The 21,160-nt window shown below is 41.7% G+C and overlaps 1 protein-coding gene across 2 annotated transcripts in view; it reads left to right on the top strand.

The window, feature by feature from the left end:
* Positions 1 to 3,057: 3,057 nt before the first annotated feature.
* LOC140481401 (E3 ubiquitin-protein ligase SH3RF3-like) overlaps positions 3,058 to 21,160 on the top strand; it is a 363,647-nt gene continuing 345,544 nt past the window's right edge. For both annotated transcript variants that reach the window (XM_072577534.1, XM_072577533.1), the window contains exon 1: positions 3,058 to 3,917. In XM_072577534.1, the coding sequence (XP_072433635.1) occupies positions 3,540 to 3,917 (378 nt within the window). In that variant the 5' untranslated portion in view covers positions 3,058 to 3,539. The remainder of the gene's footprint in view (positions 3,918 to 21,160) is intronic.

Here is a 21,160-nt window from a genome sequence, read left to right as displayed (position 1 = left end):
ACCCTCCGTATTTTTTGCAGTAGCCTACCACGGGGAACCTTATCAAACGCCTTACTAAAATCCATATACACCATATCTACTGCTTTACCCTCGTCTACCTCCTTAGTCACCTTCTCAAAGAATTCAATAAGGTTTGTAAGGCACGATCTGCCCTTCACAAAACCATGCTGACTATCCTTGATCACGTTGTTCCTATCCAGATGTTCATAAATCCTATCCCTTACAATTTATTCCATTCTCCTAGTTCCTCCATCTCTGTTGCATATGTTCTGATTATATCAACTTCAGTAAGGGGGCCTCTGAAATGTCCATCTTTTCCTAAAGTGAGGATTCCCTGTTACTATGGTTGATAGGGCCCTCAGGTGGGTCTGACCCATTTCCTTCCCTCCCTCAATAGCAATAGAGTCCCCTGTTATCCTTGCTTACCACCCCACCAAAATCTACATCCAAAGGATCATAAGCCACCATTTCTGCCACCTCCAGTGTGATGCCACAATCAGACACATATTCCGCCCCCACCCCCCCACCCCCCGCCTCCCTTGTCAGTCTTCCCAGTCTTCCACAGAGACTGTTGCCTGCAGGACACCCTGGCCCAATGCTTTTTCACTCCCAACACATCCTCGCAGCCCCATTGCGCCTTCCCCTGCAACCGCAGAAGGTGTAACACCCTGCCCACTTACTTCCTCCCTCTCAGTGTCCATCAGCCCAAACACACCTTCGAGGTGAAGCAGTGATTTTCCTGCCCCTCACTCAATCTAGTTTACTGTATTAATTGCTCACAACGTACTCTCCTCTACACCGGGGAGACAAAATGCAGACTGGGTGGTCACCTTGCCCTCTTTATCTGTAAAAATGACCCAGAGCTTCCTGCCAGCCACTTCAATACATCACTGTGTTCCCATGGTAACATTTCTGCCTCAGGCAGTGTTCCAGCAAAGCTCAATGAAAACAGAAGGAATAAATCTCACCTTACAGCCTTCACAAGTCAACACCAAGTTAAACTGTTGCAAAACACTCCATTCCTTGTCCATTATCTATCTCCACAACTTTTGGTCCTGTCACAAAAGGGGTTGCTTTCATTATGGCTAACCCATTTTCAACTCTTCATATTGCTCACTATCAGCTGCCTAGCTTCTCTGTCCTGAAGAAGGACTTATGCTCAAAACATCGATTCTCCTGTTCCTTGGATGCTGCCTGACCTGCTGCGCTTTTCCAGCAACACATTTTTAAGCTCTGATCTCCAGCATCTGCAGTCCTCACTTTGTCCTGATTTACTGTCAGCACTTCCTTTCTCCAAATTCTTTCCTCCCTCTCCCTCTGTCTTTGTCTCTCTCTTTCTTTGGGTTCCCTCTCCACCTGTCTACTTAGTTTTCCCTGTTCCCCCCACCCCATCAGCATTAATACCTCCTTCTCCTAACTGCTTCTGGTTCTGAAGAAGGATCATCCGACTTTAAATGTTTCTCTGTTTTCTCTTCACAAATGCTGCCAGACCTGCTGAGTTTCTCCAAACAAATCTTGTTTTTGTTTGTATCAGGACCCAAATAACTTCATTACTGTGAACTGGTCACTGGATCATCAGCTCCTGGGCATTGACACCCTTGGTAACGGGTGACCAGCACTGTTGGTCATGACCAATACCTTCATCAGGAATGGCTTTTGTCTGAAACGTCAATTTTCCTGTTCCTTGGATGCTGCCTGACCTGCTATGCATTTCCAGCACCACTCTAATCTAGACTCTGATCTCCAGCATCTGCAGTCCTCACTTTTGCCCCATGACCAATACCTGCCTGCCTGTCTGTTTTGAAGAGCCTCCCCACAGATGAGCCGAACCTGAAAGAACCAGAAGAGCTCCCCCTCCCAAAAAAAAGTCAGCAAATTCAGCCTAATTTTTCTTCTAAAACAAAGGTGGCAGACTCTGTCATACCAATCCATACCAGCTTATTCTTAACACACAACTGACCAGCTGGTACAAAGCGTGTTCTGACAGGATAGAAAGCTGCTTCCATCCACAACTCATAAATAAAAGCAAATTACTGTGGATGCTGGAATCTGAAACCAAAAGAGAAAATGCTGGAAAATCACAGCAGGTCTGGCAGCATCTGTAAGGAGAGAAAAGAGCTGACGTTTCGAGTCTAACTGACCCTTTGTCAAAGCCAGTTAGACTCGAAACGTCAGCTCTTTTGTCTCCTTACAGATGCTGCCAGACCTGCTGAGATTTTCCAGCATTTTCTCTTTTGGTTCCATCCACAACTCGCTTGCTCAGTCTGTAGTGTAGAATGCTGCGGTTGATAAAATGACCACCACATCTGGTGAATGAATGAATGAACAGTGAATGAATGAATGAACGAACCTATTTCGGCGCTGTCTTTGCGAGTGTGTGTGCGTGTGTGTGTGTGTGGTGCCAATTGGAGCGTAGGAGGTTTTGCTGAGCTGAAGTCTCCCCTGAAGAGGGCGACGTGGTCAAACATTTCCCTGGTCTTGCAGCAGCCTGTCTGAGTGGCACGCATTTCCGTCCCTCACTGACGCTGTCTGCGGGGCTGGGGAGAGAGGAACCGACACGGCGGAGGCTGGGGGCAGGGGAGGGGGGAGGGGAGGGGGGAAAAGGAGGAGAGAAGGGAGAGAGGAGTTGACAGATTGAAGGGAGCTGCGCTCCTCGCAGCCGCTCCGTGGGCAGGTTTCCCTGCTCAGCCCCCAGGAGTGGCGAGTCCGCTGAAGTACTTTGAAGTGAGCGGGATCGCTGTGTGCTCGTCCCCCTGAACCGCAGGTCCCAGCAGCTCGGGCGGGGGCTTGGCTGGATGCGGCTCCCCAGCCTGTGGTCATGGGCAGAACCTTCCCTCGCATGGCAACTGTTCTCTCGGTGCTGTTGTCAGGATCTGCCGTCTTCTTGAAGTGAGGGAGAGGCAAAGATTTCAGAATTAACTCGTTTCGGTGGAGGGTTCAAGTGCCTTGGAAATGGGCAGCCCCTGTTTGATCATGCTGAGCTTTCCCCTTGCAATGTAGACACAAACTTCTCATCTGGAGTCAGAGGGAGGGGGCGAGGGGGGGTGGTGGTGGGGGGGACAGTTTTATTTCTGTTAAAAACGTGAATCGCGAGCCTGACCAGGCAAGAGTGTGGGAAGAGTGGGGTCAGGTCAGATCTGAAAGTGTCAAGGAAGAGGTTGGGAGGAGGACAGCTAAGTCAGATGCTTTTGTTTCATTTCTCTTTCCGTTTGTATTTATGTTGCAGCCGCCTGGTCTGAGCCCTGGGAGTTCAGGAGGGGGTTCAGTCTGCATGGGGAGACTTTCAACGCTGTGTCAGTCGGAGATGGGGATGCGCTGGCAACCCGCACTCAGTTAGATAGATGCAGCACATTGCTGCTGCTGTTGGGGTCTGACTTTTATTTCCAAAAGAGGGGGGGAGGGGAAGGGGGGGGGGCAGGAATGCAGCGTGTCAGTCAACAGCTGGTTAGGTGGGGGGGTGGAATGTAAGTAAGGGAGAGCACTGTCCCCATTCTCTCCCCCCCTCTCCCCTTCCCCTCTCCCCTGACCCTTGCTTGAAGATGGACGAGTCTTCCCTGCTGGACTTGCTGGAGTGCTCGGTGTGTTTGGAAAGGCTGGACGCTACCGCAAGGGTGCTGCCCTGTCAGCACACCTTCTGCAAGCGCTGCCTGGAGAAGATTGTCAGCTCCAGGAGCGAGCTGCGCTGTCCCGAGTGCCGGATCCTGGTGGACTGTGGCGTGGACGAGCTGCCCGCCAACATCCTGCTGGTGAGACTGTTGGATGGCATTAAACAGAGGCCGAGGAACGGCAGGTCGACCCCTACCTCTGGCCCTGCGTCTTTCCCCTCCGGAGGGAGTGCAGCGTGTCCTGCTCCAGCAGCTCTGGGGACAACAACGAGAGAGCATCCCCCAGGGAGTAATCGGAGCTCTCCAGGAAAGGTAATGTGCTGGCTTTGTATTTCTGTCACTCCAGTCTACATTATCTGCTGTGTCGTTTACTGTTTTGAGACCATGACAGGCGTAAATCTGGGGCTTCATCTGTTCAATAAACCCTTTGAAAGGAGCAGCTTCCAATTTGGGATTATTCACTATTGTCACGGACTTTATACAATCTCCCAGACCAGCTCACAGGATTTGTCTAATTTATGTAAAGGTTCTTGATTTCGCTCCCCTTTTGATATTCCAGTCTCAATCTTCCCCTTCCAAGTTCTCCAATGTTAATTTTCAGTATGTTCTTCTGGACTCTCAGGAAAGCGGTTGTATTCGTGTCTGCGACGATATCTCTGCTTGTCCATGTTTCAAAGAATAGCAGACAGTTATAAAATGTGAACCTGCATCAGCCTGTGTCAAAGTGACATAAATGGATTCCCCTACTCAAGAGTTAGACAGCTTTCTGGGCAAGTGCCAGAAAGTTGCACTGAGGTGGATGAAGGCTTCCTGTGAAATGGGATATAACCAACTGACTCTTAAAAAATGTGCTAAGGTTATCAGGTCCCCGAGGGAGGGCCCCACCGCCAAAGCCTGTTCCTTTAGAGAAACAGGAAGTCGGGTGACAAACAGGTGGATCAATGAGTGGCTCAGTTTATGCTGCAGTTACTGTATCACCTGAAGCTTTCAACTCTAGGTCAGTTTATTTGCAAGAGGTTTAAAAAAAACAAGGTATTATATTATCAACTACCTTTTTGGCAGCTTGAAAAATAGATGCAATGTGTGGGTAAGTGGCAGCATGTATTGAGGAAAGTGGCAGCACACTTCAGTGAAGACGAATATTGCAATCCTTCAAAAGGTCAGGCAGCATCTGTGGAGAAGGAAATGGTGTTAGCCTTTCCAGTTTCATATAACGAAAAGATATCTTGCCGAAACATGGAAAGGAATTTTCCCAGACTGGTGGAGGAGGATTTATGTTTGGAAAATTGCAGGAAGTAAATTACATTGGGAATCCCAATGTGGCTTTCCCAGAACTGAATTGGCACTGTAGCAGGAAGCCAGTTGAGACACTTAGGTGTGGCGTTGAAAGGTCAGGAGCAGTCAGATGCTGATGCTGAAAGGAATAGATCCCTCAGGCTAAACTCGATTTTGTATGAGGATAGCAACTTGACATCACATCTCTGAAGTGGCTGAGACGCCACTGAGGGACAAGTGGCCCCTGTCTTATTTGTGAGATTGTGCAGCCATGTGCCTGTGCATAGAAGAAAGGCGATTGTATAGCCTGTCCCAGGATGGATGTATTGTCCCAGTTGAACTGGTGTCCCTCCTTATCTGTGTGTAAGGATACTAGTGATAGTTGGTAGTGTCTTTTGATGGCTAGTTGAAGAAAAAGACAGAACCAACTATAACTAGTATCCTTACACACAGACGAGGGACACCAGTTTGACTGGGACAATACACCCATCCTGGGACAGGTTAAACAAAGACATGCATGGGAATTCCTTTGAGGCCTGGCTATCAAACTGGAACGCCATTGATATGGACCCCATTTCCAAACCTCTCACAAAAAGAACCAGAAATGATATCACCCACCACAACAGACACATAATTAGAAAGTGGGACAATACATCAGTGCTTCAACAGAGGCTCACAGATGCTGTTACCTAGCATGGTGACGAAACATCTCAGAACAAACCTTCCAGCTCAGTGAGTAAACTTACAACCTGAACCACAACCTGAGCTACAAATCACTGAGGTATCACACTCAGTACAGGGTCTCTAGGCTAAGGGTCAGCTTCCTGGACCTCTCTTAGTCAAAGTGCCCCAATGATTCCCACAGCTTGTGGTTACAGACCTCTGCACGCTGTCAAAGGAAGAGGCACCAGTAGAAGCCCACTGCCCAAGCCTATCAAAATGACCAAAGACCTCAATTACTTTCAAGTCATCGAGTTTTTACAGTATGAGAAAAGACTCTTCAGCCTATCATGCACACACCAGTCATCCATTTTCCAGCGCTTCGCCTGTAATCTTGTATGCTTTGGTGTTTCAAGTGCTTCAGGGTGGGAACCTTCCAGATACCCACAATGCTCTGGGTGAAAAGCTTTATCTTCAAACTTCCTCTAACCCCTGTGCTCTTTTCATTAAAACTGTGCGCCCTGGTTATTGACACCTCCACTATTGAGGAAAGTTTCTCCCTATCTACTCTGTCAATGCCGCTCAGATCTTGGTACATCTCTATCACATTCCACCCCTCGACCCTCTTTGTTGTAAGGAAAAAGAAACTGCCTATCTGATGTCTTTTCAGAGCTAATCACCCCAGCCCAGACAACATCTTGGTAAACCTTCCCTGCATTCCCTCTAGTGAAATCACAACCTTCTTATAGCATCGCTACTAGAACTACTTGCAGTACTCTAGCTGTGGCCTATGTAGTGTTACATACAGCTCCATCATAGCCTCATTGCTCTTGTATTCCATACCTTGACTAATAAATGTAAGTATTCCATATGCTTTCTTAGCCACCTTGTCTACTTGTTCTGTGCCTTCAAGGATTGCACATCAAGATCCCTTTGATCCTCTGTGTTTCCTAGTGACCTACTATTCAACTTATACTCCCTTGCTTTGTTAGCTCAAGTCACTGGGATAACCTTGCTTACTCAATCTCATCCCTCTCCCGAGGTGTGATTCTCAAGTTAAAGGCACCACCAGTTACCTCTTCCTATTGAAAGAGGAGTCTATGGTCCTCTGGTACTCTCTCTCACTTGCACTTCCCTGCCTTCAACAGTGGCTCATATGTCCTGTTTCACTCTGTGTCACTCTCTCTGCCTTTTTAGAGCTGGACCAGTGGAGGTGTGTGTATCTGTGCTGGTGGGAGGTTTTTTATGGTTCGTGTGATGGCGCTTTCTCAGACTGATGCTCTTCCTCTGAGGAATACTTTTCTTTCTCCCTGATCTCTTGGTGCATCGCCATCAATACATTTGTGGGTAATGAAAGACAAACTAGTGCTGCATGCAGATAAAGACCTATGCAGGTCACGGTGGTGGGTGGGAGGGGCATGTCAACCTAATGCAGTAATAAAGGATCTGAGTTGTGCCAAGACTCATTAGACATCCTTCATTGTTGCATTAAATTGACAACTCCTTCCCTCCCACCACAAAAACTTTCCTAATTGGACAGCAAATCTAGAGGTTGGCTGTTAATTGGATAACTCTGGGAAAGAACAACTGGAAGGTCTGCCAACTGATGGCTTAGGTAATGCCCACCAACCCCAAACGATTAAAGCAGTAAAATACTACCCATGAGCTCAGTTTCTCTTTCCATGGATGATTAGATTAGATTCCCTACAGTGTGGAAACAGTCCCTTCGGCCCAACGGCTTGAGACATATTGAGTATCTCTAGAATTTCAGTATTTTGAAATTGCAGTATTTTGTTTTAATGTTTGTTTTGTTTTTTCTTTCAATTCATTTATATTCAACTGATAGCTAAAATGGATAGTAATGTGAAAAACCGGGTACTGGTATTTCTGTATATTTCAACATGGATTCCAGATGCTGTAATGCATGACATGTAGAAATGACATACAAATTTAAACCTTGATGTTTTCAGAATTAAGTTATTTTTAATCTTAATTACATATGATTTAATTATTATTGTGTTCAATTTCTTTTGGTAGATAGTGTAGAGAGAACATCCAGGTCTTAATCTCGGTAATACAATTAAAAGTGCACACAGTGGATTGTCTCAAGGTTACAGGGCATATGATTTATTACTTAGTGGTGGAGCTGTCACCATCTGCTCCTAGTGATTGTGCTGTGTGTGACACAGGAATAATGGGTCCGGGTCATTATTTGCATCATTTGAGTCACACGGAGGGCAAGTTGTCTTATTTGCTGGCATGTGTGAACACCTGATTTTGTATTTCATCTTGTTAATTAATTTGAAGCTTTCCATTGTGCTTTTTGACAATAGTTTGAAAACTCACTATCTCCCTTGTTACCAACCTTCATTCCCATTACCTATATCATCTGATACTGTACTGCAGTGGCGTACAAAAATCTACTTTTAACTCACTGGCCAAACTTGTAAAATTTATTTCAGTATTTAAGGATGAAATCAATTTATGTAGTATGGAGCCTTCTTTGTTCATTGCTACTCAGTTTGAAATAATGTTTTATTCTGGAGAAATGCCTTACAAAATTGCTTGACATTAGTATATGCACCAGACCATTTCTACATTTCAGAGCATATTGCTGAACTGTGTCCTGTAAATTTTCTGAAGAGGTTGCACAGAATACTATTATTTCTCATCAGGAATTTCCTTAAACATTTTGACATATAGTTGAAATGGATCTTAACACTTCTAAGAGATAGCTTTGTTACCGTAAGCATTTATAGATAAAATACAGGATTGCCGTAGGGAAGTAGCTTTACTCTGCCAGTTGCACAGATGTCAAATGCTCTCAGGCACTTTTCCCAATGTCATATTAGGTTAGGTACTAATTGTCAGCAAGTTATTTGATCACAGGAAATTTTGTGGTGAAATGTGAGCCTACCTATACTTGGATAACTGTCCATCCATGTTTTGAACACCAGTCATTGGTTAACGATCTGCAGAAGGAACCTAATAATGTCCTGTTCATACCTTGGGACACAGGAATTAACTAGAGCATTGCCGCTCCCTCTGAGATTAACTAATCTAAACTTTGAGAACTTGGCTAATTATGATTCCATTACTTCTGGGATAAGTTGGCTGAACTGTTGCATGAGAGTTTTCAACTGATGTTACAAAGTACAGTTATGCAGGGCAGACGAGAAGAGGCTGTTTAAACCCTTAACCAATTCATGATGAAATTTAAATTCAATGGTGCATTTTTCCACTCTGGGTCAGAAGGATTGGTACCATTGTCCATGAATAAATTGAAAACTATTCTTCCTATCATAATGTAAGTTAGTCATTTTGCAACATTATTTGGCTATTTCTTGATTACTTTGAGCGAGATATTTTGAAATTTACCCATAAGTACCCATTAATTTGAAATATGTCCTGTGAACAATTGTATTGTTTGCTATCATGCCACTGTTATTATGTAACATCCCTCCTGATTGTCGTCAGCAGGCTGATTTTGATTCATACGTCTTTATTGTTTCATATTTCATTATTCTCAGGCAGCCAAAAAAAAGCTTTCCAACAGTCCTCTTGATCCTTCCATTGGGTGCTTCTTATTAAACACTTTAGGCTGACTGTTTCCTAAGTCTGAATCTGACTTGAGATGCCCATCTCCCTGGCTCCAGTATCCCCTCTCCACCCATTGGAGCAGACTGGCATTGCTCCTGTTTGAATGTGATTGATAAATCTGCACTGTTAGAATAATATTGCTTTGACTGAGGCTTTCTACAATGCTGCAATAGATAGTAAAATCCATATTTTATTGTTGTTTGAATGCACTTACACCAGCTGAATACACTGCTGATACAAATAGTTATAAATTGTAATAATGTCAGGGAATAGGATGTACACTGTATATGATTTTAGACAAAAGCATCATCATCCTGGGCTGTATTTAGGTCAAGGTTTGGGAGCAGGACACACAAATGCTGCTAATAAAACTGAAAGACATTCTCCTTGTCCTACTGTTGCCACCTTCCCCCCACCCCACCCGCCATGCTGTTCTTTGCTAGGTTGCCATCATACTTCCGACAATCCTGTGTAGGATGTCGAAAGCATGCTGGAAGGATAATGCTAGTTAATATTCAACAAGAAATGTTTGGATGTCGAATGAAAAGCTATCCCAACTTCAAGAACATTCTTGTTTACTTTGTTGCTAGTATTTTTGTAAAACCTTATATCAAGTTTTCTGAAAAGTTTTCAATCCTGCAGGTACTGGACATTTGGTATTTTGATTTAATACTTCCATAAATGAAAATTATATGACTATTGCATTTAAATGTCTTTAACAGCTTTTTATTTTTAAGAATTATGCATGTCATGTAGGGGTAAAACTGAAGTCCCAGAGGATCATACAGACGACTGATGGTGAGTTTAAGCTGAGGATCACTATGCAAGGGGCAAAGTTGAGAAAGTGGAACCTTCATGGTAACCTCAGCTTGTGTGGTAACTGAACCTGCATTATTGGCATCAATCTGCATCACAAAACAGTTGTCCAGCCAACTGACTCCTAATTAAGAGGTTGCTTGAATTTATTGACCTCAATGTCCAAGTACAGTATGTGCTGAATGATTGAATAATGAGTCTCAGTTTTATTTTTATTACGTGTATTTGTACTGACAAAATGATTGAAAGTCATTTAACAGCCCAGATACATTGCCAAAATGAAACTGTTTTGGAACTCAGCTATAGTTATATATGTAGTGATGGAACTCAGATCAATACAGTGGCTGCAAAACCACTCACGTTTTTAAGGATAGTTCAGAATTGCAATGTAGATGCCTTTTAAAAAACAGGAATACAGTTTTCACTCTTGCATGCTATTTATGTAAATCCAGTCAAGAACACTGTAAAGTGACGTTGATGGTTCTCACATAACCCATTACTCTTTCTACTTCCAGTTTCTTCTGTGCTCCCCTAAGAAATGTCATTATAAACTTCTTCTCATTTCTCAGCTTTGTAATTTTGGGTCTTTCATTGACCACAACACTTTTACAGATTTTAGACTGCTGGGCCACTCTTTTCCTCCACCATTGCTTGATCATAATGTTTCCAAGAGCCATTCCTCCTGTTATGGGTCTTACCTTTGCTTACCCTCCATCCTAATCTCCAACAAGTGAGGAGCCTATAGACTTTATCAGTAAGATTAACAAAAACACTGCACCCTATACCTTCTCTAATTTCTATCCTACCTTCCAACATGCCCTCTCCAAGCTCATCTTGTCTGAGTGACTACTTTCTGCTTCCTTCATCTGAATCCCATTAAACTGCTAGGGTTAAAATCAACGAGGTACTTGGATGTTGTCTGAACTGCTGTGCTCTTCCAGCACCACTAATCCAGAATCCCATTAAACTGCTAGCCAACTGACTGCTGGGTGCATGGAATGCACTTCCAGCAGTGGTAGTAGAGTCAAATACATATAGGAATTGATTCACCAGTCAGACTGGTAAGCCTCTGGAGGTCTCTGCCACAGAAAGTGATTGAGAGAAAGCATTGAATACTTTCAAGAAAGAGTTAAATATAGTTCTTAGGGCTAAAGGGATCAAAGGTTATGAGGGGAAAAAGGAAAGAGAGTACTGGATTCAGCCATGTATACAGTGAATGGCTGAGCAGGCTTGAAGGATCAAATGACCTAGTTCTGCACCTATTTCTTTTGTCACTCTGTTTCTGTGATTCATAATCCCTGGCACAGTATCCATCCAGCCTTGCTGTCATTAGAATTTGGAAAGGCCACACAATGCCCTTCATTTCTCCATTTTACCCTAAATTAAGTACACAGTCTCAATATACAACAATTTTGTAAAACTTTTTTTTGTAACTTCTCCCTTCAAAAAGGAAAGGTTATCACCAAAGTGCTAAGTTTTCAAAAATACTATCCAAATTATAACATTCCAAACAGTCAATCACTATCTTGTTATATTCTATAAAATATATATTAAACAATCTATCTTGGCAGTGCCACAGTAGTTAACTCATATCAATCAAACACATGTAGCAGTTAGGACCCCAAATACAATTTACGTAGAATTTTACCATTCCTTCACTCATTAATAAAAGTTTGCTTCACTACTAATGGCTTTGCCCTCTGTGATGTGTTGTGGTAAATCTCCTTTTTCATGTTGAGTAAATTTCACTGTGTTCTCATGTTAAAAGATGGCACAGTTGATTCAATGTGGGTAACATAAAGAAAGACCCTTGCTTGTTGACAAATCTTGTGATTTTCAAATTTCTTTATCTGAAGGCTGTAAATTGAGACTAAATCCTTTGTCACCACTCCACTTCTCATGTAGTTCCAACATATTCTTTTGTGCTTCCTTCAAATCGGTCTTTGAACCACATGGTCCAATTTCTTAAGCCTGACCTCCATTTTTTTGAATAGCTGCGAGTTTTTTTTCTCTTCATAGCCAGCAACAAGCCTTAGTAATATTTGTCTTGGTCCTTCCATGGCCTATGGGTGTTATCTGTTTTATATTTTTGCTTCCTCACATCTCTTCTCTGTACTTCCACCCCCATCTCAAACAAGTGAGGGGTTTGTAGGTTTTATCACTAAGGTTAACAAATTCATCCCATTACTCCCAGCCCCACTTTTCTCTGACTAAGTTTTGGAATGGTCAAAGCCTTGTCACATATGCCATATCCTCATTGCCAGCTTCATGTCCCTCCTGTGTTAGATTGAACCTGACTATTCATTTGCATTCTGAATATCCATTAGACTCTGAAGTAAGCTTCCCATTCTCCAATCTAAAAAATGGTATCTCATTCAAAAAAGATGTCACTGTATCCCATTGTCTGTATCCCACTCCAAACCCAGCTTCACTTATCCAGCATCCCTGTCCTCACTAAATTGCAATAGTTTCATGTCCATTAACTCCTCCAATTTATTTCTCTCATCTCATTTTCTCTGGTGCATTCAAAGCTCCAGGACTATGTGATGAGGTATGCACTAAAGCTTGAGGCTGCTGCCATCAAGGTGCAGTGGTGAAAGGCCAATATTTAAGGCCTTTGTGCCATGATAGTTTGAGAGTCTATTAACTTATAGAATCCATCATAGTTTGTATCCAATTTTTGAATCTGGTTTGAGTCACTTAAGAGTGCAGATGATTAAATGTGAAATGTGATATTTTAAATGTATTTATTACATCTTACACAATACACTATTACATCTATCTCTTATTTCTTCTCCATTCCTAGAAAGCTAGTACTATTTAGCTTAAAACCCCAATATTCATAAACAGTCATCTGGTACCAATGCAGTGTAACATGCAACAGTGAAAAAAATTGGTTCAAAAAGGCCGTGTTCAGAAGTCAACAAACCAAACGGAACCAAAATGTTATATGATTGCAAATATATTTCTGTTAAGCATTCTGAACTTAATTGTCATTCTTAGTAGAATTATGTAGTCAATCAGTTGATGGTTTGACTATTGGATTTTTTTAAAAAATGGCTTCAAAGGTGGCTCACCTTGACCTAACAAAACATGTAACTGTTGGTGCAGTGATACATTCTGTTTGACTTGGTTTTGATGTTTTTCTTTCTGTGTGATAAGTGTTAAAACTAATGGTTTGCCAGACTTACAGTATGGGAATCTGAATGAGGCTTGAAGTGTAAGAAAACACAGTTTCTGATTGATTGCTCACTTGAAGCATGGCCATTTGAGGAAGTATGACGGTCTGTAATAGTTTCATTGCTGTAGTTATTGCTTTTCTTTGTGCTAATGACAGTTTGAGAGGAGGAGGTTGGCTGCCCATAGGTGCTAGAAATGCGGGCTGCTATCATGATTGAAATTGATGAAACCTTTCTGATCCTTATAAGGTTCATTACAATGAAAGAAAGTCTGCACTAATCTGCTTTTACAAAGCAGCAAAGGAGAATAATCCTGTACATGAGCTGCTGGTACAGCTGTTACCAACCAGCCTTTGCATGGTTATACAAGGATTCAGACAGGGAGAAGTTTCATGTTTTATCCCAGTTCAGTACTGTGTTCCCAGCTTGTTGTACAGGTATGATAATTGGTCACAGCATATTTTGACTTGAAAGAACATAAAAAATAGGAGCAGAAGATGATGTTCCCACCAAACAGAGAATCTTGAACTATGGTGCACAGTTACAGAATAAAGGGACAATCATTTAAAACCAAGATGCAAAGGAATTTTTTTCTCCCAGGGGCTAGTGAATGTCTGTAATTCTTTACCCCAGAGAATTGTGGAGATTAGATCATTGGATGTATCTATAGAGGAGCTTGTTAAGTTTTGAGATATGAGGACATTAACAGGTGTGCTGAGCTGGCATGAAAGAGGAGTTCAGCATGGGGCAAACCAGGCACGATCCTGTTTAATTGGCAGGGCAAGTTGAGGGTCTTAATGGCTTATTCAGCATCTTTCCTGTGAAACCCCCTTAGAATGTTGAATACTTTAATATGATCACCTCTCATTCACTCTAATGAATAAAGGCATAACCAGATTAGCCAGTCTTGATAAGTCAGGCCCTTTTTGCCAGGGGTCAGCCAAGTAAGTTGCTTTTGCTCTGTCTCCAGCTGTATCCGGTTTTAAATGTGGGGACCAAACTACACGTTATTCCAAGTGCAACTCACCAACATCCTGTACCGTTGTAACAAGACTCCCCTCTTTTTCAACTCCCCAGCAATAAAGGCCAGAATTCTATTTGTTTTTTTTAAGTACGTGCTGCACCAAATGACAACCTTTTGAGTTTCATGCATAAGAACACCCAGATCCCTCTATGCAACATTTTTTTTGGAATATCTCTCAACTTCAAAAATAGTCTGCTTTTTGATTCTTCCTACCAAAGAGCATGACCTCACACTTACTCATGTTAAACTCCATCTGTAAAGTTTTTGCTAACTCGTTCAACCTTTATATGCATTTACAGACTTCTCACGTCCTCATCATAACATGCCCTCCCACCTATTTTTGTAACATAAGTAAATTTGAATACATTACATTTTGCCTCTTTTGAGTTATTAATATTGATAGTAAAATAATTGAGACCCTGGGAGTAATTCTTGTGACAGTCCTCACTTTCTCCTATAGGAGTTGGAGGTCATGTTGTGGCTGTACAGGACATTGGCTAGGTCACTTTTGGAATACGGTGTGCAATTCTGGTCTTCCTGCTACAGGCAGATTGTTGTGAAACTTGAAAGGGTTCAGAAAAGATTTAAAAAGGATGTTGTTAGAGTTGGAAGGTTTGAGCTGTAGGAAGAGACTGAACAGGTTGGGGCTGTTTTCCATGAAGTGTCAGAGGCTAAGGGTGAACTTATACACGTGATAAAATCATTAGGGGCATGTATAGGGTGAATAGTCAAGGTCCTTTCCCTGGGGTTGGAGGGGGTCCAAACCTAGAGGGTCTAGGTTTAAGTTGAGAAGGGAAAGATTTATAAGGGACCTAAAGGGCAACTGTTTCATGCAGAGGGTGGTGTGTGACAGGAGTGAGTTGCCAGAGGAAGTGGTGGAGGCTGGTACAATTACGACAATTAAAAGACATCTGGATAGGTACATGAATAGGAAGGAGTTAGGGGAAATAGGCCAAATGCTAGCAAATGGTACGAGATTTATTTAGGATATCTGATCGGCATTGGACTGAAGGGTCTGTGCTGTACATCTCTATGACTTTCGGGCATCTTCTCCTGTCTTCCAGGGTTTTCTCCCTGTTCCCTAGTTTTCTCCTCATTTACAATGAGAATCATGTCCCCCTTTTTCAAGATTTCCAAACCCCCCCTATCCCCAACTGGAATGTGGTTCCCCCCCCCAACCAATCCATGCTTTCCAAATGATCTCCTCCTCCCATATGATCTACTCATTGGGTCTCTTCACCCAATTCCCTTCCGAATGAGATTTTCTACTGTAGTTAGAGCTCCATGTTCCCGGTACTTCTAACTGTTGTTTCTGCTGTCTCTTCTGGCCCCGTAAATATTGGGGCCAATCAATCTTAAACTGGATCTGCCATCAGGAATTTAAAATCATAAAATCAGACAACATGGAAACAGACCCTTCAGTCTATGCCGATCAGGTTTTCTAAAACAAACTAGTCCCATTTGACTGCATTTGATCCAGATCCCTCTAAACCATTCCAATTCATGTATCTGTCCAAATGTCTTTTAAATTTTTAAACTGTACCTGCATCTATCAGTTCATTCCACATACGCATCATGCTCTGTGTGAAAAAGTTGGCCCTCAGGTCCACTTCAGATCTTTCCATATTCACCTTAAACCTATGCTGTCGAGTTTTGAACTCCCCTATCCTAGGGAAGACTTCTGCTATTCACCTCGTCTATGCGAATCATGATTTTATAAGCCTCCATAAGGTCACCGCTCAGTCTACAGTCCAGACAAAAAATGTTCCAGTCTATCTAGCCTCTTCTTATAACACTTTGGTCAACATAAGTTGGTGTGATCAGTCACAGCTTGCAATGTAAGATATATTGCTTAGTGATTGTCAATAGTCTTGCACCTAGCAGTTGAGATCAAGGGCTCTTATTCTCATCCAGTATTAAAATCATTGGTGCTATTTAAACCAGCCATCATCAATTTTAGCTTGCCTTCTTAAAGGGTGGATGATCTTTTTTTAAATGATTCAGCGCAGCAGGACAGTCAAGTCCAAGTCTAGTTCCATAAATGCAATTTCCTACCTTTGGTGCAGAGTAAGTCACCTCACTGTCACACCTTAGATTATTTACTCACATATCTTCTTGGCATGCAGTTGTAGGCATCTCACATGAAGTTTCACACCAGACTGATTTGAATTGCTTCTCTTAAGTTGATTCCTATCTTTCAGAAGGTTCATAATGATGGATGCATTAATTAGCACAAAGTGGGATGGTGGTTATTACCATTGTTATGACACGGAGATAAACCCCTCTGTTACTTAAACCCAAACATACAGAAAAACTCGCCTCGCTTTGTAATCTGTTAAAATGGGAGTGACAGCAAACTCCCAAATTCCACTATTTAAAGAAAATAACATCAATTTATTTTTTAACTCTAAAAGTGAACATTAAACAATTATTCACAATTCTAAGCCCCCCTTTCTCTTAACTGTTTATTATCTACCTCCAAATCTATAAAATATGCAGTTCCAATAAGACACATTAAAATTATATCAACTTAATTTCAAAACCACACAGTGCCATCATCTTCTGTGTCTTTCTTGTTCTGGCTGTAGATCTCCCTGGGTTATCACCTTTTTTTTAACTGTGAGTATGTTTAATATGAAAAAGTACCTTTGATAGAGAGTGCTTCCTTATTTCTTGGAGAGCAAGATGTTAGATCTCCAGGCGTTTCTGTCTTGATGGCAGTTGCTCTCTCTCCAATTTTCAATATGTCCTCATTTTTATATCCCCAACATCGGATTGTGTCATTTGTTCAATGTTGGCAAAACAATAAATTCAAGCTCAATTGGATTTTAGTATCCTGGGGCATAATTTAAACTGATTGCTTAAATTTTAATTGTTGTCAAAACAGCATCCAAAACTCCGTTATCTCTTTCACAGCCAAATGTTACATATTTTCAATTTTCCAGTATACTCTGCGACTGCCATCTAGTCATATCACAAAGTGCTTGTAATCTGTCAGTTCAGAACAACATTCACACTCTCTTAAAGGTACAGTACATGCCTGTAGCTTCATAAAACCATGCACTAGGTAAACTGGAAGGAAGTCTACTCCTTAGTGAAGGGACCAATTGTCAAGGTAAAGGCAGGATGTTTAGAGGGGATGTGAGGAAAGATTTTTTTTCCTCTCAGAGGTGGTGGGAATTTGAAACTCACTACCTCTATGTGTTTGGTGGAGGCAGAAACCCTCATAATGTTTAAGAAATATTTAGTTGTGTATTTGTGATGCCAAATCATACAAGGCTATGGGCCAAGTGCCAGAAAATGGGATTAGAGTAGTTTGTTGGTTGTTTTTGGCTGGCGCAGACTTACAAGGTTAAAGGGCCTTTTTCTGTGCTGTCATCATCTATGACTCTGTGTTAGTTTGCCATCTAGAAATATATATATGAAAAAGAACTCTGATATTACTCTGTATCTAATGGGAAATATTAATCCATTTACAGTAAAATATCTCTTGGGGGTCCTTTGGGACTGAGGATGTTTGGTTGCACTCTGCTCTGATAGTTGGCTAATATGTCCGTAAATGATAAAGGGCACATTCGACAAATTTTGCCGCAGGGAGGGCAAATTTCTTCTTATTCATTCAAGGCGTGTGTCTGCCATTGGCTTAGCCAGCCTTTAATAGCCATTCCTAATTGCCCAGAGGGCAGACAGGAGTCAACCATGTTGACCAGAGCCAGACCAGGTAAGGACAGCAGTTTCCTTCCCTAAAAGTCAGTGGTGAACCAGGTGAGATTTTCTGACAAACAACCACACCGTCATGGTCATCTTAATTCCAATTTTTACTGAATTCCAACTCTATTACTGACCATGGCAGGATTTGAACCCAGGTTCCCAGAATGTTGCCTGGTTCTCTGGATTAATGGGTAGGTGGGGTGTTGGAAGTTTGTGTGCTTTCTCCAGCACCTTTACCTTTGTGCGTTGTTAATGATGACTCTACATGTGCTTAGTCATTTCTCAAATATCAGCTTTCTCCATTTTAGTCAATCACAGGTTGTGGTCTGCCATGTGTTGACGGATACAACTGGTCTCTTTAGGGTGCTTTGAGGATAGCTTCAACGCATTTCCACTATTCTCCTCTGATTCTGATTTCTTCTCTAATTCTGCTTTCATGTCTGAATTTTGAATAGAGAAGTCACTTCAGGAATTTGGTGTCCAACATATGAATGACATGTACTGCCTGTGGAGTTGGTTTGAAATGTTTGTAGCTTGATGCAGGACAAATTGAACAAGGGAGCATCATTTGAAAAATACCGACAAAATTTATGCATGACAGAGTTTCTCAATCATTTGAAAAATACCGACAAAATTTATGCATGACAGAGTTTCTCAATCAGGTATTAATGTAAGAAATTGGAGGTTAATTAGATCTCAATTTTTCATATATTGGTGCAAAGCAGGTGATAGCATAAAGACAACCTTTTCAGAGCTGTCTGATTTATGCTTTTCCCACTTAATAATTCCAAATATTTTCCGATCTGCTGAGTCTGTCAACAGATCACCCTTGCAGCGTTCTGCTTAAAAATTGAACTATCTGCTTTTTATAATTCCTGTGTTGACAATCAAGAATAAGGTTTGTGTTAGACAGTCCTTGTTGAGTTAAAATTCCCAACAAGGACTCTCCCAGCACATTGGGTATGATGTGTCTCCTGAGACTGGTGAGTAAATTGCTTATCCTTTATAATATTTAAGTAAAGAACTTCAAAGCCTGTGTCATTTACATTTCTAACACCGCTCATCTCGATGCCTTTCTTGAAATGTGCATATAAGCAATTTGCTTTTAAACACAATCTTTAAACATATCTTTTTATTTGAAATTCTTTCTGTGAATCAAAAGCAATCAAATCTCAAATGTCGTGCAGTTGCATTTCTAAACAAGTAATATTTTCAAGACTAGATATCCCAAATCACTTTACAGTCAATAAAGTACATACCACGTTTAATCACTGTTGTAATTCAGGATAAGCAACAGCCAATTTGTGCACAGAAAAGTCCTAAAAACAGAAATGCAATGATAACCAGGTAATCTATTTCTGTGACTTTGACTGAGAGATAAACATTTATTGGAACAGAAGGGATAACTCCCCATTTGTCTTCAAAGTAGTGCTGTGGGATCATTTACAGGTACCTGAGATGGCAGATAGAGATTCGATTTAATGACAGACAACACCTTTAACAGTGCAGCCTCTCAGGATTATGAGGATAGATTGGAGAGCTTGAGACTGCTCTCCTCTGAGAGAAAAAGGCTAAGAGGAGATGTGATTGAAATTTTCAAAATCAATAGAAGTCTGGATAGAGTAGATATGGAGTAACTGTTCCTGCTCATAAAAGAATCAAGAACGAGGAGGCGACCAATTTAAAGTGATTTGTAAACAAAGCAAAATGTGAGAAAAGTCCTTTTCACATAATGACTGGTTCAGGCCTTGAATGCATTGCCTGAAAGTGTGTGGAGACAATTGCATAGGTATGGGGAAAAGGCAGGCAAATGGCACTAAATCATATTGCTTGCTGGAGGGCCAGTACAGACACATGTGCTGAATGGCCTCCTCTGCATCATAGTAATTCTGTGTTTCAGGCAAGTTAGTGACAACTATCATTCTCCCCATACAATCCCACGTAATGACCATCTCCAATAACTGTGCTTACATTCCAGTCCTTAATTTTTAGCAGGATTTGCCACAATTGAATTCTAACCATCGAAATTCCCTTTGACCGGACACCTAACTAGACTAGCTGTATAAATACAGTGGCTGCAAGAGCAGGTCAAAGGCTGGGAATTGTGCAACAAATTAGTCTCCGCCTTAGTCCCAAAAACCTTTCCACTATGTACAAGTTACAACTCAGGAGTGTGATGGAACACTGAACTAGTGGGTGAGTACAGCTCCAGCAACACTGAAGAAGCTCAGTGCAATCCAGGACAAAGCAGCCCACTTGATTGACTTTGCATATTCATGTCCTCTATCAGTGCTGCACAGTGGCAGCATTGTGCACCAGATTACTGCAGTAGCTCACCATAATTTCTTTTTTCCTCATCCATAATCTCCACCTTTAAAAGAACAAAGGCAGAAAATGAATGGGAACATCACCAGCTGCTAATTCACCTTAAATTCTTGATTAACAAAGGATGAAAGAATATTAGGGTTTGCAGAAATGTAAAGTTTAAAATTAGATTAGCCATGATCTTATTTAATGATAGACCAGGCTCAAAGGACCGAGTGGTCCACTCTTGCTCCTTGTTCTGAAGTTTGGGAGTTAAATGTCTTCTCAATCTTTCACTGGGTCAAAATCCTGAAGTGTTCTCCAAATCAACACTGTGGGTGTTCCTTTCCCACAGAGACTTCAGTTTAAGAAGGCAGCTCACCATCCATCTTCTCAAGAGCATCTAGAGCTGGATAATTAATGTTGTCTTGGCTAGTGCTGCTGGCATCACATAAACAAACAGTGGAAAATCCCAGACACTCATCTGATTCAGAAAATAGGTTTCCATGATGCAAGAGGAATGTAGTTGTCATTTTGGGGGAGAAATGGATGGAGTGTGCAATATTGCTGAAGAGAAGCCAAAACTGCATGCTTAAAATTATTTGTGTGGGGCCAGGAGTAGCAGTACTGAAATTATGTTGCTGCTCTCGATGTGGAATCACAGCCCTTCACTTCTGGAATTGTGCCGTAATAGATTTCCCTTGCTGGTAACTGGGTCTTTTTCCAGGCTGAGCAATATCATAGCAGCTTGGACCTGGAAAGTTGCCATTAGTACCTTAATGGTGCCCAAAGCCTGTGGGTGGCATAGTACACAACGCATGCTGCACTGAGGACAAGTGGAGTGATTTTGTGTGTGATTTTTGCAAGTTTGTGTTTAAATAATGAAGTGAATTGAAAAATGCAGCCTGTGACATTGGAAATTAGTAAGGAATGCTGAGAATGATTGACGATAATTAAATGCAAGGAACAGTGACCTGGCAGCTGTA

The sequence above is a fragment of the Chiloscyllium punctatum genome, chromosome 9 (assembly GCF_047496795.1).
Source record: "Chiloscyllium punctatum isolate Juve2018m chromosome 9, sChiPun1.3, whole genome shotgun sequence".
In the NCBI taxonomy this organism is placed as follows: domain Eukaryota; kingdom Metazoa; phylum Chordata; class Chondrichthyes; order Orectolobiformes; family Hemiscylliidae; genus Chiloscyllium; species Chiloscyllium punctatum.
This window is presented reverse-complemented; position numbering and strand designations above follow the sequence as displayed.